The sequence below is a fragment of the Mastomys coucha genome, unplaced genomic scaffold, assembly GCF_008632895.1.
Source record: "Mastomys coucha isolate ucsf_1 unplaced genomic scaffold, UCSF_Mcou_1 pScaffold3, whole genome shotgun sequence".
Taxonomy (NCBI): Eukaryota; Metazoa; Chordata; class Mammalia; order Rodentia; family Muridae; genus Mastomys; species Mastomys coucha.
Genome location: NW_022196909.1, coordinates 20,749,482 through 20,767,540, shown reverse-complemented (window position 1 = coordinate 20,767,540; position 18,059 = coordinate 20,749,482). Strand labels below are relative to the sequence as shown.

Genomic DNA, 18,059 nt, shown 5'->3' with positions numbered 1-18,059 from the left:
GAGGAAACTCCATAATGATTTCCTTAATGGCCACACTAGTTTGCACTTCAACCAATAGTGAATAAGGTTCCTTTTTCCTACATCTTCACAACCATGTTTTTTTGTTTTGTTTTGTTTTGTTTTTAAAGAGAGGGTTTCTCAGTATAGCCCTGGCTGTTATGGACGTTACTCTATAGACTAGGCTTCTGCCTCCCAACTGCTAGGATTAAAGGCATGGACCACCATGCCTGGCTGGCTGCCATTTCATTTGATCACAGCAATTATGACTGAGAGTCTACTCTTCACCTAAATCAGAGAAGCTCCTCCTTGCAGTGAGCAATGAGAGATGAAGAGGCCTATAGCTGTTCAGAGTGCAGAACATAAGTGAGTGCTTGCCCCTCAACAAAACATTTATACTGTTCCATATGAACCTTGAGCCCCTTGTTGAAGAGGAGGCAGAAAGAATGTAAGAGCCTGAAGATAAGGGAAAAGGGCTATAGAACACTTTGTCTGGCATGACAAAGCCATTGTTATCATGATCTCATAGTAACTGCAGTTGCCTTCTTTGGGCTTGTATAATTCTGAACCTATCAGCTATTAAGTATAAATTAGGGACAGGCCTATTCAACCCTACACTTTCCTCATGAGCTATTGGCTAATATTGGAATGTGGGGAAGGTTCAGTCATTGTCTTCAGTGAATCCACATTGGAGCCTACTAGGCTCCACTGGACAATTCCAAGCCATAGGCATATTCATGGCCCCGTTTAAGTTCTATGGATTACTAAACAAATGACATGAATGAGAAAGGGCCTTTCAGGACAAGAGTGCTGATAGGAGAGGGTATGGTGAGAGCAACCACAGTATATGTGTTCAGACTTACCAAGAATAAAAACTAATAAAAATTACCATTTACAAAATATACCTTTAGTAATCTCCAAAATTAAGGATAAAGGAAGACGACATAGCAAATGGAATTAAGATGTTATGGTAGTTTTTAAGAGGTTATATATGTCAATCAATTTAGTTACCATAGACCACTGAACTCTCAGTCTTAGAGTTAAGGTTGAACAGAGTTCTTGACTCCTGGCATCAAATAGATGTTGACACCAAATAGCTATGTAATACTGCTCAGTTGTTAATTGTTCCAAGATTTGGTTTGTCTAGCAGTAAATTCAGAGTGTTACTATCAGTAACTATAAAAACTAAATGAGTGCTCTATTTGTAAAGCTAGTTATAGTGTTGGTGTTATAGGGAGCCACTGGAATTTAGTATTGTTCAATCCACTCACCAGTATCTGTTTGTCATCCTCATCCTTTCCTCATGAACTTCTTTCCTGGCTGAAATAAAAATCTTCCTGAATTCTTCTGTCAATTGTTTAAAAACTTTATCAGTTCTTAATATTCTTCGGGACGTGTTAACCTGTTTCTTATTTTTGCTACGTCAGCAGCCTGCCGTCCCCCTTGTTTGCCTTTTGTGTCTTCCTATTTCATTCTTGCTTAGAGTGTGTAAGGCAGAGCTTCCGAAAAATGTACAAATAGGCTGCTCTCTGAGAGTTTAGTAAGTGACATTCACACAGTAGTAATGTGATTATTCCCATTCTAACTGAAAATAATTAAGATTACATAAGGAAAGTTGTTCATAATTCAAGTATGAGGCATGATTTGTCCTTCTGACTTTAGTTGGGGTAATACATTTATTGACATTTAAAAGTGTGTTGTTATCAATCTGTCTTCCCCTTTGTTCTTCAGAATGCAGCTAGAATTGTCCGTGCTCTCTTTGAAATTGCGCTGAGGAAACGTTGGCCTACCATGACCTACAGGCTGTTGAATCTTAGCAAAGTCATTGACAAGAGACTCTGGGGTTGGGCTAGCCCTTTGAGACAATTTTCTGTGTTACCACCACACATTCTAACAAGATTAGAAGAAAAAAACCTTACTGTGGATAAGCTCAAAGACATGAGAAAAGATGAAATAGGTAAGAAGGCAGCAAAAGTCTTTACATGTATTTAACTATGTAGATAAAATATATTAATTGTATATAAGTATGCTACATTTACAAATTAAGGTATTGTTGACAGTATTTATGAAATCATTTTTGCCTAACTAAATTAAATAAAAACATCTTTCCAGATTCTATGAAGTAACTTAAATTAGCAATTATAATGGAGTATACATTATTTAATGTTTAATTATATTATAACACCCATAAATGATGACAATTGTTTGATGATGTCCATTCACAATTAAATTCAATATTTAATTTATTTGAATAAATTTTATCACATATATCAGAATTTTACTTTTTTTTAAACTGTTAAATTTTATTTTAAAATCGTGTATGGTAGCTGGGGATATCGCCAAATAGTGGAAGCCTGAGTGCCCTGCGCTAGCAAAGGTGAAGGAAAGAAGAACTGGGAATGGTAACCTGTGCCATTCCCCAGAGTCTAGCAATCTTAATTACACAATCCACATATTTAAGTCCAGTTGATTCCATTCTGTACATAGAAATTTGTGTTCTTTTTCAACATAATATTTAAAAGTCCTTGCCACATGTATTTCCATGAGATTTAACATTTTATTGCAAAGTATGTAATGTAAGTAGGAAATGCTTTGCTTCTGAATAGTATGGCTGCTGCCCCTGCAGGAAGGCAGGCTGCACGTCACAAGGACTGCTGCAGTCAGGATGCCAGAGTTATTAAGAGAGACTAAGAGCTTTTTTACACTTACATTTGAAGGATATTTTTGATAGAATGATGGCAAGAGAACATCAATAGAAAGAAATGTGATTGTTAAAAAGAGAACTTGAACATATAGTAAATGTGTATTTTTTAAATAGGAGTTATCAACTTTCATTTCGAATTCAGTCAAGGTTGAATTATTCACTAACATGTGACCTTCAAAAAAGTTCTTTGTTGAAGAGCTAAGATAATCTTGAAAATAGAAAATGGACTCTAGTTCCACCTGCTAGAATTACTCACATTTATGTATAGTCAGTTACATTTTTGTTTTGTAAGGTCCTACTTCCATACATATCTGCATTTTAGAATAATTATGAAAATAAGTATATGTAGTTAAATTATGCTAATAGACTATAATTTATATTTTTTCTTTGTATTTTCAGGAATTGCATATGGATGAGTGAATTGTGTTTGATTTTACTGAATCATATCCATTATTCTATAAAGTTCTGAAATGACTATTTTCACAAAATACTTGATAATTCCATACTGTGTCATAAAACTGAGCTAGGAAGAAGTGAGTTTCCTTTCAGTTGTTCAGACAGTATCAAGGTTCAGCAATTCTCAGAACCCTAGTAATACCTGAAGAAACCTTGATACTGGGTTTCTATGCTATGAATTGCTAATTCAAGTTAACTATTACAAAATATTCAAACATGCCAGGTCAAGAATGTCAGCTATTTTACATAGCAAATCATAAAACAAGCAGTAAAATTGCAGTCTCTTAAATCTCATTTACAAGTCAGATTATTCAGGGCACATATTTTTCTATGTGATACTTTCCTTTCAGGTCACATTTTGCATCATGTGAATATTGGACTGAAGGTCAAACAGTGTGTTCATCAAATTCCTTCTGTTACAATGGAAGCTTCCATTCAGCCCATCACACGGACTGTCCTCCGAGTATCACTGAACATCCACCCTGATTTCTCCTGGAATGATCAGGTAGAGATGGAAACACCTAAATCCATTTTAGTAGAGGCACTCAAGTGTCTCTACTGCATGCCCCACCAAATCTTCTCAGAGCTTTCCCCAGAGATGGAAAATCCATCTCTCTCACTGTGTGTGTGTGTGTGTGTGTGTGTGTGTGTGTGTGTGTGTGTGTGTGTGTGTGTGTGTGTGTGTGTGTGTGTTAAGGGATATATGTCTTAGTTAGCAGCATTATGCTAGAATAAAATGTAGTATATTGACATGTCAACAAATGAGATCTTTCAGCATCTATAGAATTTGCAGTTTCAGCACTGAATTTCATGTCAGTAGATGGAGATTCCTAAACTGGCCCACTCTTTCTGTGTTCTTCCATGTTCTCCATGTTAACATTTTCACCATATCTACTTTGTCATTTAAGCTAGCCACTAATTTGACATTCTGGTTGCTAACAGACATTTTTAAATATCAGTATTATAAAGTTACCTCTTTTTCTTAAACTTTAGACTATTAAGAACAACACTACATTTTCTTCCTTTTCACGAGTTTGATACTTAGATTTCTTTCTCAGTGACTTCCAAATGTAGCATTAGCCAAGATTAATACATTTTTCATCTTTTGTCTCTGGTTATGTATTAGGATCATACATAACTCTTGTTCAGGATACCTTTTCATGATTCCTCCCATGCTTTTTTTTTAATGCCCCATTCATATTTCCTATTTAAAACCATATATAATTTAAATCCTAACAGTAGGGTTGGGGCAGCAGCACTGTTGAAGGTCATGAGTCATGATCTTCAGTCATGAGCTTCATTCCTAGCAGCACATGATATAGGATGTGCTAGCATATCCCACAGTCCCAGAACTCAGAGGGAGCTCAAACCAGCCTGGGCTACCAAAGACTCTTTCAAGGCAAACTAAGGGTAAACGTGTATGTAATAATCTCTGAATTATCTTTCTATTTAGTCAATATTCTTTAAACCAATCGATGTGTTAGAAATTATAAATATAAAGAGCAAGTCAGAATCTTTTTTTTTAGAATAGAAACATAGAGAAGACAAGTCTACCAATAATTGACATATGCCTGTGTTTACCCTCATACTTATTGTAAGAATCAAGTTAAATATGAGTGAATGAATTTTTATCGAGCCACAAGTTGTAAAGATCACCATTCAGTGCTTCTAATCCAGTGTACAGTGACATTGCTCAGACTGGTGAGTCCTAGAATTTCCTAATCTATAAATATGCAGAATAATGATTAGTATTTATTCTCAGAATTTCTGAGGAATAAGTGATAATAATGTAGTTATGCTTTAATATTTCTTTAAAGATTGAATTTTGTACAAAATATAAAAGTGTAGCTAGCCTGGAAAAATCATGTTTGAAATTTTAAATTTTATGCTTGTTTATGGGATGAATGAAACTTTTATTATTTTAGGTATCTTCTGCTAACATCCATAATAACCCTTTAGTGTATACTCTCAGGTAGAATGTTAAAGTCTTCAGTGTTAGGACACTGAACCTGAAGGAAGGAAGATAGGCAGTGTATAATCTTGTGCAGTAAAAGATCCACAAGTAGAAGTAGATGCAGAGTGTCTCAGGGTCCAGGATCTTTTCATTTCTGTTTTGCTTGCAGTGTTGAGTGCTTACCAAATGTTTTATCCATCCCTTTCCAAACATAACTATTTAACTGGGCAAGGAGACTCATCCCTACTCCTTCAGCCCAGAGCGCAGTCAGCCAGCATTTGTCGTGGGTTTTCCCTTTACTTGCTCTCAGGATAGTCTTACTATCTTACGCGAATCACAATTGTCCAGGCATTGTGGTTAGAAATGAATATGGGGTAAGATATTGGCCTTGTAAAGGGAATAAGGCTGACGTGGATAGACAAAGTATGGCCTATTCATTCAGTGAAGCATTAATTGACAACAAGGAGTGAAGTAGTGACTCATTCTGAGTCAGATTAAAAAGCCAGTCATAAAAGCCTAGACTCTATTTCTTTAAAATATGCAGAATAGGCAATCTATAGTAAATAGTTATAGCTAGTGGATGCATTTGTTTCCTCTGGAGTTTGGAAAGTTGTAGTTCTGTAGCATTGTAAATACGTTAAGCTGCCTTTTATACTTTAAGTAAACTAAACTATAAACTATGTAATTAGCAAGTTGCTAAAGACAAAAATGTAAAAACAGCCTATGTCTTGAATTGTGGACTTCTTAGACCTGTAATACTACTTACTGTTCTAGGTTCATGGAACAGTAGGGGAACCATGGTGGATTTGGGTAGAAGATCCTACAAATGACCATATTTATCACTCGGAGTACTTTCTAGCTCTTAAAAAACAGGTAAATACATAATTATGGAGCTGTTCCCTTATTTTGCTACCATGAGGAAAAAGTGTAAAGTAACAGTTTCTGCCGCTTGTTTTATTTCTCAGTGATATCATTCCATTAAAGCTTTTTATTAGCTGGGCAGTAGTGCCGCATGCCTTTAATCCCAGCACTTGGGAGGCAGAGGCAGGTGGATTTCTCAGTTCAAGAACAGCCTGGTCTACAGAGTGAGTTCCAGGACAGCCAGGGCTACACAGAGAAACCCTGTCTCGAAAAACCAAAAAAAAAAAAAAAAAGCTTTATTTATTATTATTTCTGCCTCTTTCATTTTAAAGGAAGAAAGTAATTAAATGTATGGTATTGGTAAATCAATGTGATCATTGTTTGTGAACTTTAATTTACAATTTTGGTTATGCCTGCCAGGCTTGTAGAATATGAAAACTAGGTGAAATAAGTAGCAATTAGGTAATATATACAATGTAAGAACATTGAATCATCTACTGAAAATTCTTTACAAATCACTAATAAAAGAGTTAGGTCAGTCCTGAAAAGTACCTGCAAGTAGTAGCATACTCACTGAGCAGGTTATATTAATATATTATGGAATATTTACACACACATGCACAAACATATGTATGTAACAACAATTGATGAGAAAAGAGGCCATGAATTTTAAAGAGAGCAAGAAGAATATGGGAACATTGTGAGGGAGGTAAAAGGCAAGGGGTAGATAATGCTAACTGTATTAGAACCTCAGTCATCAGAATTAATGTTTTTAGTAGATATTTTATTTACATTTCAAATGTCCCATTTCCTGGTTTCCCCTCTGTAAGCCCCATCCCCTCTCCCCTCCCCCTGCTCACCAACCCACCCACTCCCACTTCCCTGTCCTGACAGAATTAATTTTTAAAACTGTTTACTTTTGTGCACTGCCTTGGAGCGATGCTTGCTTGTAGTTCACGTGCTAGTAGAGAGGAAGGGGCTCCTGCTGAAAGCTCTTCCGGGCATCAGACTGCTTTCTCCTGAATTCACTTTTATTTTAAAACTGTTTGTTACAAGCAGTTTGGTATTTCTCTTAAAGTACTGGTAGACTTAGACAGAAACAATGAGTAAATATTAGTACAATAATTAAAATTTATAAAATGAAGTTAAGTAATTGAGTGAATAATGTTTGTGTAATTTTGATACATGAATCAAAGTGGCAGCCTGTAAATACATGGTAAATAGCACAAAATGAATCTAAACTTTCCCTCAGGGTCTGTTAGATTTTTCAAGGGAGTTGCATGCAATGCTGAGATACCTACGAATCTCAGCTTTTTAAAATCCTGTGGACTTCTTGTCAGTCCATCTCGTCTAGGTACTGCTTCCCTAACAGTAGGCCACCGTGAACTTCTCCTGTAGTAGAAGACTCATGCTGACTTGACACTTTATTTCATACCAGGTGATTAATAAAGAACCTCAACTTCTGGTATTTACAATCCCGATTTTTGAGCCTCTGCCCTCTCAGTACTACATTCGAGCAGTGTCTGATAGATGGCTAGGAGCTGAAGCTGTTTGCATTATCAACTTTCAACATCTGATTCTACCAGAGAGACATCCTCCCCATACAGGTAAAGTTGACTTACTAATTTGAATCATTACTTTCCATCTCCCCCTAAATTAGTTATTTAATATTGAAAAGCATTTATGCTTAGCTATTCTTTATGAAAATTCAAATTATTTGATAATATAGTTTGGAAAGATATTTTTCAGAGATAATCTATTTTTAATGTACCTGCTATGTAGGCATCACATTTGGTTTTTGTTGAGTTTGTCTTTATATTTAACATATTGAATACAAGCAGGTATGCTTTTCATAAAGTACTGGTAGGACTTGAACAGAAATTGGATAGAGTTTAGTTAGTGCCTTAATGTTTTCGTTTAGAAAGCATTACAGTGGGCCGGTTTTGATAGACTTGATGAGGACCATACTCCCTTGCTGCATTTTCATGAGCGCCAATTTATATACTTACTATAATTTTTTCATGTCTTCTTGCTTTCCTATTCAAATGTTTTTACTATGTATTCTCTGAAGCATTTGAGATACTATTTCACATGTTTAAGATTTTGGATTATAACATCAGGTATGGCAATAAGCATACTAACTCACCATTATTTAATTCTAGATTTTTGTTTCTCCCATTGATCTTATTCAGTATCTAAAACGTTTTACCACTAAAAACCTCATGTTTTTGTTTTATATTTTGGTTGCTTTTGTTTTGTTTCCTGTCTGTCTATTTCTTTGTGTTTTTTATTCTGGAGTGGATTTACATACAAATAACCTAGTGTAACCACATACTGCAAATAGCATGGAACCGTCACATCAATTTTCTCCCATACTTGAGCGTTATGGCAACTTGTGGCAACTTATGCTAAAAGGCTTCTCATTGTTGTCATTTGTAAAATACCACTTCAGATTTTTATATGATAAACTAATGCCTTCTCATGTTGATTTGTTAAAGCTAAAAATGTTATAGAATAAACATGATGATAATTTCAAGTGGTCAATGAAATCTATGTCACATTTTTTCTGAGGCTTTTAAATTTATCAGAGCATTATTTTTCTTTTTTCTCTTTGAAAATAGTTCAGGTATGTTGATTTCTAGAGAATCTTAATATATTTGATACACTATTAAAAATCTTAATTTTCCATATACTTATTCAGAAGGAAAAACTTCCTAACATTTCATAATTAAATGCTACTTTTAATTATTTTGAATTGACTTACTACAGTTCTGTGGACAGTGAAAGTATAGGCTTTGATATGACTAATCTTTGCCATTTTGGTCAAATATCGACCTTATTCATTAAGTTTGTTGTCAATAGGGCAACCCAGTTGCTCTTTGATAACTTGACAGAAGACAGTGATTTATCAACACAAAAAGAAAGAGATGGGATAGTGCCAGTGTCACAATCTGCTCCCAGATAGCGAACACCCCTTTCCTTTCAGCTTGCATTGCATACACTATGCAGATTTTATAATAAAATATATAAAATGTCTGGGATTTTCATTTAAAATATATATTTTGACATCCATACATACTTTTAACTAATGTGCTTAATTCTATAGTATATTCTTATATTTATGCTTTTTTTAATTAGAGATTTTCTTTATTTACATGTTATACAATATCTCCTTTCACAGCTTCCCCTCCAAAACATAAAATAAAATAAAATAAAATAAAATAAAATAAAATAAAATAAAAAAAACAAAAACAAACCCCTGTTCCCTCCCTCCTCCCCCTGCTCACCACCCACCCTCTCCTGCTTACTAGCCCTGGCATTCCCCTACACTGGGGCATAAAACCTTCACGGGGCCAAGGGCCTCTCTTCCCATTGATGACCAACTAGACCATGCTCTGCTATACATATGTGGCTGGAGCCATGAGTCCCACCATGTGTACTCTTTGGTTGGTGGTTTAGTCCCTGAGAGCTCTGAGGGTACTACTTAGTTCATATTGTTGTTCATCCTAAAAGGCTGCAAACCCTTCAGCTCCTTGGGTCCTTTCTCTAGCTCCTTCATTGGGGACCCTGAACTCAGTCCGATGGCTGGCTGTGAGCCTCTACTTCTGTATTAGTCAGGTACTGTCAGAGCCTCTCAGGAGACAGCTATATCAGGCTGGATTGTCCTTCCTTCAGTGTCTGCTCCATAGTTAGTCTCTACAACTCCTTCCATGGGTATTTTGTTCCCCTTTTTATGAAGGAATGAAGTATCCACATTTTGGTCTTCCTTCTCCTTGAGTTTCTTGTGGTTTGTAGTTTGTACTTTGTGTATTCCGATCTTCTGGGCTAATATCCACTTAACAGAAAGAGCATACCATGTGTGTTCTTTTGGGATTGGGTTACCTCACTCAGGATGATATTCTCCAGATCCATCCATTTCCCTAAGAATTTTATAAATTCATTTTTTTTAATAGCTGAGTAGTACTCCATTTTATGAATGTACCACATTTTCTGTATCCATTCCTCTGTTGAGGGACATCTGGGTTGTTTCCAGCTTCTGGCTATTATAAATAAGGCTGCTATGAACATAGTGGAGCATGTGCCCTTATTACATGTTGTAGCATCTTCTGGGTATATGTCCAGGAGTGGTACAGCTGGGTCCTCTGGTAGTACTATGTCCAATTTCTGGAGGAAATGCCAAACTGATTTCCAGAGTGATTGTACCAGCTTGCAATCCCACCAGCAATGAAGGAGTGTTCCTCTTTCTCCACACTTCTCCAGCATCTGCTGTCACCTGAGTTTTTTATCCTAGCCATTCTGACTGGTGTGAGGTGGAATCTCAGGATTGTTTTGATTTGTGTTTCCCTGATGACTAAGGATGTTGAACATTTTTTTGGGTACTTCTCAGCCATTAGGTATTCCTCAGTTGAGAATTCGTTGTTTAGCTCTGCACCCCATTTCTTAATAGGGTTATTTGGCTCTCTGGAGTCTAACTTCTTGAGTTCTTTATATATATTGGATATTAGCCCTCTATCAGATATAGGACTGGTAAAGATTTTTTTCCAATTTGTTGGTTACCGTTTTGTCCTATTGACAGTGTCTTTTGCCTTACAGAAACTTTGTAATTTTATGAGGTCCCATTTGTCAATTCTTGATCTTAGAGCATAAGTTATTGGTATTCTCTTCAGGAAATTTCCCCTTGTACCTATGTGCTCAAATCTCTTCAAACTTTCTTTTCTATTAGTTTCAGTGTATCTGGTTTTATGTGGAGGTCCTTGATCCACTTGGACTTGAGCTTTGTACAAGGAGATAGGAATGGGTTGATGTGCATTCTTCTACATGTTAACCTCCAGTTGAGCCAGCACCATTTGTTGAAAATGCTGTCTTTTTTCCACTGGATGGTTTTAGCTCCTTTGTCAAAGATCAAGTGACCATAGGTTTGTGGGTTCATTTCTGGGTCTTCAATTCTATTCCATTGATCTACCTGCCTGTCACTGTACCAATACCATGCAGTATTTATCACAGTTGCTCTATAGTACAGCTTAAGGTCTAAGATGATGATTCCACCAGAGGTTCCTTTATTGTTGAGAATAGTTTTGGCTCTCCTGGGTTTTTTGTTATTACAGATGAATTTGCAAATTGTTCTTTCTAAGTCTGAGAAGAATTGAGTTGGAATTTTGATGGGGATTGCATTGTATCTGTAGATTGCCTTCGGTAAGATGGCCATTTTTACTATATTAATCCTGCCAATCCATGAGCATGGGAGATCTTTCCATCTTCTGAGATCTTCTTCAATTTCCTTCTTCAGAGACTTGAAGTTCTTGTCAAACAGATCTTTTACTTGCTTAGAGTCACACCAATGTATTTTATATTATTTGTGACTTTTGTGAAGGGTGTTGTTTCCCTAATTTCTTTCTCCGTCTGCTTATCCTTTGTGTAGAGGAAGGCTTCTGATTTCATCAGCACATAGTAATAATTAGACTTCTTCCTTTCTAATTCGTATCCCTTTGATCTCCTTTTGTTGTCTAATTGCTCTGGCTAGGACTTCAAGTACAATATTGAATAGGTAGGGAGAGAATGGGCAGCCTTGTCTAGTCTCTGATTTTAATGGGATTAATTCAAGTTTCTCTTCATTTAGCTTGATGTTGGCAACTGGTTTGCTTTATATTGCTTTTACTATGTTTAAGGATGGGCCTTGAATTCCTGATCTTTCCAAGACTTTTATCATGAAGAGATGTTGGATTTTGTCAAATGCTTTCTCAGCATCTAGTGAGATGATCATATGGTTTTTTTTCTTTGCGTTTGTTTATATAGTGAATTACATTGATGGATTTCCATATATTGAACCATCCCTGCATCCCTGGGATGAAGCCTACTTGATGATCATGATGGATGATTGTTTTGATGTGTTCTTGGATTCAGTTTGCAAGAATTTTATTGAGTATTTTTGCATCAATATTCATAAGGGAAATAGGTCTGAAGTTTACTTTCTTTGTTTGGTCTTTGTGTGGTTTAGGTATCAGAGCAATTGTGGCATCGTAGAATTAATTGGGCAGAGTGCCTTCAGTTTCTATTTTGTTGAATAGTTTGATGAGTATTGGTATTAGGTCTTCTTTGAAGGACTGATAAAACTCTGCACTAAACCCATCTGGTCCTGGGTTGTTTATGGTTGGGAGACTATTAATGACTGTTTCTATTTCATTAGCAGATATGGAACTGTTTAGATCATTGATATGATCTTGATTTAACTTTGGTACCTGGTATCTGTCTAGAAAATTGTCCATTTCATCCAGGTTTTCCTGTTTTGTTGAGTATAAGCTTTTGTAGTAGGATCTCATGATTTTTTGGATTTCCTCAGTGTCTGTGGTTATGTCTCCCTTTTCATTTCTGATCTTGTTAATTAGGATATTGTCTCTGTGCCGTCTAGTTAGTCTGGCTAAGGGTTTATCTATTTTGTTGATTTTGTCAAAGAACCAGCTCCTGGTTTGGTTGATTCTTTCTATAGTTCTTTTTGTTTCCTTTGATTGATTTCAGCCCTGAGTGATTATTTCTTGCCTTCACCTCCTCTTGGGTGAATTTGCTTCTTTTTGTTATAGAGTTTTCAGATGTGCTGTCAAATTGCTGGTGTATGCTCTCTCCAGTTTCTTTTTGGAGCCACTTAAAGCTATTAGTTTTCCTCTTAGGACTGCTTTCATTGTGTCCCATAAGTTTGTATATGTTGTGGCTTCATTTTCAAGTCATTAAAGACTAGAAAGTCTTTAATTTCTTTATTTCTTCCTTGACCAAGTTACCATTGAGTAAAGTGTTGTTAAGCTTCCATGTGTATGTGTGCATTCTATTGTTTATGTTGTTATTGAGGAGCAGCCTTAGTCCATGGTGATTTGATAGGATACAAGGAATTATTTCAACTTCTTGTATCTGTTGAGGCCTGATCTGTGACCAATTATATGGTAAATTCTGGGGTAGGTAGAATTTTTTCTTTTTGTTTTAGGATAAAAGGTTCTATAGCTATCTGTTAAATCCATCTGTTTCATAACTTCTGTTAGTCTCACTGTGTCTTTGTTTAGTTTCTCTTTCCTTGATCTGTCCATTGCAGAGAGTGGGGTGTTGAAGTCTCCCACTATTATTGTGTGCGGTGCAATGTGTGCTTTGAGCTTTAGTAAAGTTTCTTTTATGAATGTAGATGCTCTTTGATTTGGAGCACAGAGGTTCAGAATTTAGAGTTCATCTTTGTAGATCATACCTTTGATGAGTATGAAGTGTCCCTCCTTATCCTTTTTGATCACCTTAGGGTGAAAGTCGATTTTATTCAATATTAGAATGGCTACTCCAGCTTTTTTTTTGGGACCATTGTCTTAGAAAATTGTTTTCCAGCCTTTTATTCTGAGATAGTGTCTGTCTTTGCCACTGAGGTGGGTTTCATGTATGCAACAAAATGTTAGGTCATGTTTACATACCCAATCTGATAGTCTATGTCTTTTTATTGGGGAATTGAGTACATTGATATTAATAGATATTAAGAAAACATAATTGTTGCTTCCTGTTATTTTTGTTGTTAGAGTTTGTATTCTGTTCATATGGCTATCTTCTTTTAGTTTTGTTGGAAGATTACATTTTTGTTTTTCTATGATTTAGTTTCCCTCCTTGTGTTGAAGTTTTCCATTTATTACCCTTTGAAGTTCTGGATTCGTGGAAATATATTGTGTATATTTGGTTTTGTCATGGAATACTTTGGTTCCTCCATCTATGGTAATTAAGAATTTTGCTGGGTATAGTAGTCTGGGCTGGCATTTTTGTTCTCTTAGGGTCTGTATGAAATCAACCCAGGATCTTCTGGCTTTCATAGTCTCTGGCAAGAAGTCTGGTGTAATTCTGATAGGCCTGCCTTTATATGTTACTTGAGCTTTTTCCCTTACTGCTTTTAAAATTCTTTCTTTGTTTTGTGCATTTGGTACTTTGACTATTGTGTAATGGGAGGAATTTGTTTTCTGTTCCAATCTATTTGGAGTTCTGTAGGCTTCTTGTATGTTCATGGGCATCTCTTTCTTTAGGTTAGGGAAATTTTCTTCTATAATTTTGTTGAAGATATTTACTGGCCCTTTAAGTTGGAAGTCTTCACTCTCTTCTGTACCTATTATCCTTAGGTTTGGTCTTCTCATTGTATCCTGGATTTCCTGGATGTTTTGGGTCAGGAACTTTTTGCATTTTGTTTTTTTTGACTGTTGTGTCAGTGTTTTCTATGGTGTCTTCTGCACCTGAGATTCTCTTTTCTATCTCTTGTATTTTGTTGGTGATGCTTACATCTATGACTCCTGATTTCTTTCCTAGGTTTTCTTTCTCCAGAGTTATCTCTCTATGAATTCTTAACTGTTTCTACTTCCATTTTTACATCCTGGATGATTTTCTATTCCTTCACCTGCTTAGTTGTGCTTTCCTGCAATTCTTTAAGGGATTTTTGTGTTTCCTCTTTAAGGGCTTGAACCTGTTTACCTGTCCTTAAATTCCTCTATTATCATTGTGAGATATGATTTTAGATCCAAATCTTGCTTTTCTGGTGTTTTGGGATATCCATGACTTGCTGTGTTGGGAGTACTAAGTTCTGGTGAAGCCAAGTAGTCTTGGTTTCTGTTGGTAAGATTCTTGTGTTTGCCTTTTGCCATCTGTTGATCTCTGGTGTTAGATGTTCTTTCTGTCTCTGGCTGGAGCTTGTTCCTGCTGTGGATCTGTATGTCTGGGAGATCAGCTCTCCTCTTGTAAGACCTGTGTGCAGAGGGCTGTGGATCAGTTGTCCCTCCTGAGTCCTGGGGTCAGAGCAAACCCTGGAGACAGGCTCTCCATTTGGGGGAAAGGAGCAGAGAGGGCTGTGCGTCTGCTGTCCCTCCTAGATGTAGACTGAGTCTCTGATTTGGAGCACTCTCTGGAGGCACGCTCTCTTCTTGGGGGAAAGGGGCAGAGATGGCTGTGGATCCGCTGTTCCTCCTAGGTGTAGATGGAGGTAGAAAGCCTATTCTTATATTTTAATGTTTAATCATTTCACACTTAAGCAACCAAGCAGATATCAATTCATGTATATAATATATCATTTTTACTACATTTTCAAAACAAAAATTTACCATTGTGATATCTCAATTGATATTCAAAGTTTACAGAGATGATTCAATGATCCCTGGGTATATTTGGCTCATTGTATATGTAATCATATTATTGAATTTAAATCAATCAATCAAAGTCACTGAAGTATAGTATCTGCATTGAACAGACAGTAATCGCCAACTTGTCATGCACAGTGATTGATTTTCTACTCTTTAAAACCTACCTCTGCATTGTTTTGACATTGCAAACTTGTGTTCCTTTCTCTCTCTTTTCTCCTTTTTCTTCTTGATTTACAATTTTACAAAAAATTGAATCAGTTCTAATCTAAAAAGAAAACATGCACATAGCTCTTGATTAACCATGCAGTAGAGTCATGTAGTAATCAAAGATTGGCTTTTTGTCTTTTTTTAAAATTATATATAACAATGTTTATTATGTTTTATTATATATTATATATGCTGTATTTAGGAGTGAATATGATAACAATTAATGAAGTAGAAGGCATGAATTTGAGGGGAGCAGGGAGGCATTTATGAAGTGTTTGGAGGGAAGAAAGAGAATGAAAAAGTTTGTAATTAAAATGCAATCACTTATTTAGCTTCTCCTTCTGAGTGAGATTCACACATTGTCCCTTGAGTACTCCGTATTATTTAGTTTCTATGAGTCTGTAGATTGTAGCATCATTATCTTATTTGTTATAGCTAATATCCACTTAGAAGTGAGTACAGACTATGCATGTCCTTTTGGGTCTGGGTTACCTCTCACAGGATAATATTTTGTAGTTCCATCCTGTGAATTTCATGGTTTCTTTAATAACTGAATAATAATCCATTTTGTAGATATAATACACTTTCTTTATCCTTTCTTTTGTTGAGGGACATCCAAGTTGTTTCTTGGTTCTCACTATTAAGAATAAGGCTGTTATGACCATAGTTAAGTTAGTCCTCTTTTCATATAGTGGGGCATCATTTGGTATATATGTCCAGGACTGGTGTCTCTGGGTCTTGGGGTAGAACTATTCCAAATTTCTTGAGACACTGCAAAATTGATTTCTAAAGTGGTTGTACAAAGTTTATAGTCTCACCAGCAGTGGAGGAGTTTTCTCCTTGCTCCTCACCCTCGGTAAGGTGTGCTGTCAATTGAATTTTTGATCTTAGCCATTCTGATGGGTGTAAGATAGAATCTCGTCATCATTTTGATCTGTATTTCCCTGATAATTAGGACATTGAACATTTCTTTAGGTGCTTCCTGGCCGTTACAGGTTCCTCTATTGAGAATTATCTATTTAGCTCTGTATCTCATTTTAAAATTTGATAATATAGTTATGTTGGTGTCTAATTTCTTGAGTTACTTATATATTATAGATATTACTCCTCTGTTGGGTATAGGGAAGGTAAAGATCTTTTTCCATTCTGTAGGCTGCTGTTTTGTCCTATTGATAGTGTCCTTAGCCTTGCAGAAAGCTCTTAACCTTCAGGAATTTCCATATATTAATTTTTTTGTCTTGGCCCCTGAGTTATTGGTGTTCTGTTCAGGAATTTGTCTCCTATATTAGTGAATTCAAGGCAGTATCCCAATTTCTTTTTATTAGATTTAGTGTGTTTGGTTTTATGTTGAGGCCTTTGATGCACTTGGACTAGAGTTTTGTGTGTAAATACATGTCTATTTGGATACTTCTATATGCAGGCATTTAGTTAGACCAGAATGATTTATTGAGGATCCTTTTTTTCTCTTTATATGGTTTTGGTTTCTTTGTTAAAAAATCAAGTATCTGTAGGTCTGTGGGTTTCCTTCCCATAACTAGACTGCCTGGTTGATGCCTCTGTGGGAGAGGATGCCCTTAGGCCTGTGACTACTGGATAGCCCAGGCGAGGTTGGTACATACACAAGGGAGGCTTCCCCTTCTCTGCAGAGGAGAGGGCAGGTTAATGGGAAGAGAGACTTGTAAGGGTCGGACTGACGGAAGAGGAGAGTTGGGAGTGGTGCATGAGCAGGATGGAAATTGAATAAATAAAAAACCTCAAAAGTAAACAAAAATAAAAATATACAGCTATGTTTGTCATTGCCTATTAGGGGGTGATTAGAATTGGTAGATGAGGTATATTTCAAAGGAAAGGAGTTGCTGTTTATATGACGTCAGTACTAATCAATCCTTTTAATGTACCTTTGATATTTTTTTTATTTTAAAGTCCAGATTACTTCAAAATAATATAATTTACTACCTAAAAACAAAGTAATGAATTATGAACTTCACAATATGATACTGATATTGAATAGAGTAACAGAATGAATCCCCTCTTTTTTTTTTTTTAATACAGATATGTTACTGATGTCCATTTAGTACTCAGAAGTATTTTATCCACAGGTTTCATGAAACAAATTAACTTAGTCTCCTGAAGTCTTATTGCATCACACTAAATAGTCTACAGAGATGATCGCCTGCTATATCAGTGATGTTGGAGAGCAAGAGTTTCAGGTCCAGGGTAAAACTATATAGGGCTATATTAGGCCCTTAAATAGCTGTATATTTTGCTGCCCACCTATGGGTATGGCATAATATCCTTTTGATGATCAAGAAAATCCTTTTGGAAATTATGAGCTGACTCCTGGCTTCCATAACCCTAAAAGTTCAAAATTTCATCAGATAGCATGGGAGGCCTAGAGCAGAGATTTTTCCCAATCAGTGGTTCCACCTGGATGTACTACATAGTACCTGACTTTACCATTTCCTTTGTCATCTTAAAATGAAAACTTCATGGGACTGATACCACTGGGAACACAATTAGGGACACCTGAATCTGCATTCCTGGGCTCCAGGATAAATTCTATCTCATATTTTTACTGTCTTTATTATGTATATGTGGGTACCTCTCCCATCTATGCCATGTTCTTGTGGTAACCATGGAAACCACAAAAAAATTCTGCAAGTAACATAAAGGTGGAGTTAGAAAGAGTTGTAGCTTCCCAGCGTGGATGCTGGTAACTTAACTGACCTCTTCAGGAAGACCAGCAGCT

General features: G+C 36.1%; 1 protein-coding gene across 2 annotated transcripts in view; it reads left to right on the top strand.

Moving 5' to 3' along the window:
* Window positions 1-18,059, top strand: part of Ascc3 (activating signal cointegrator 1 complex subunit 3) — a 267,615-nt gene that overhangs the window by 124,064 nt on the left and 125,492 nt on the right. For both annotated transcript variants that reach the window (XM_031347189.1, XM_031347190.1), the window contains 4 exons: window positions 1,729-1,954; window positions 3,508-3,662; window positions 5,886-5,984; window positions 7,411-7,579. In XM_031347189.1, the coding sequence (XP_031203049.1) occupies window positions 1,729-1,954; window positions 3,508-3,662; window positions 5,886-5,984; window positions 7,411-7,579 (649 nt within the window). The remainder of the gene's footprint in view (window positions 1-1,728; window positions 1,955-3,507; window positions 3,663-5,885; window positions 5,985-7,410; window positions 7,580-18,059) is intronic.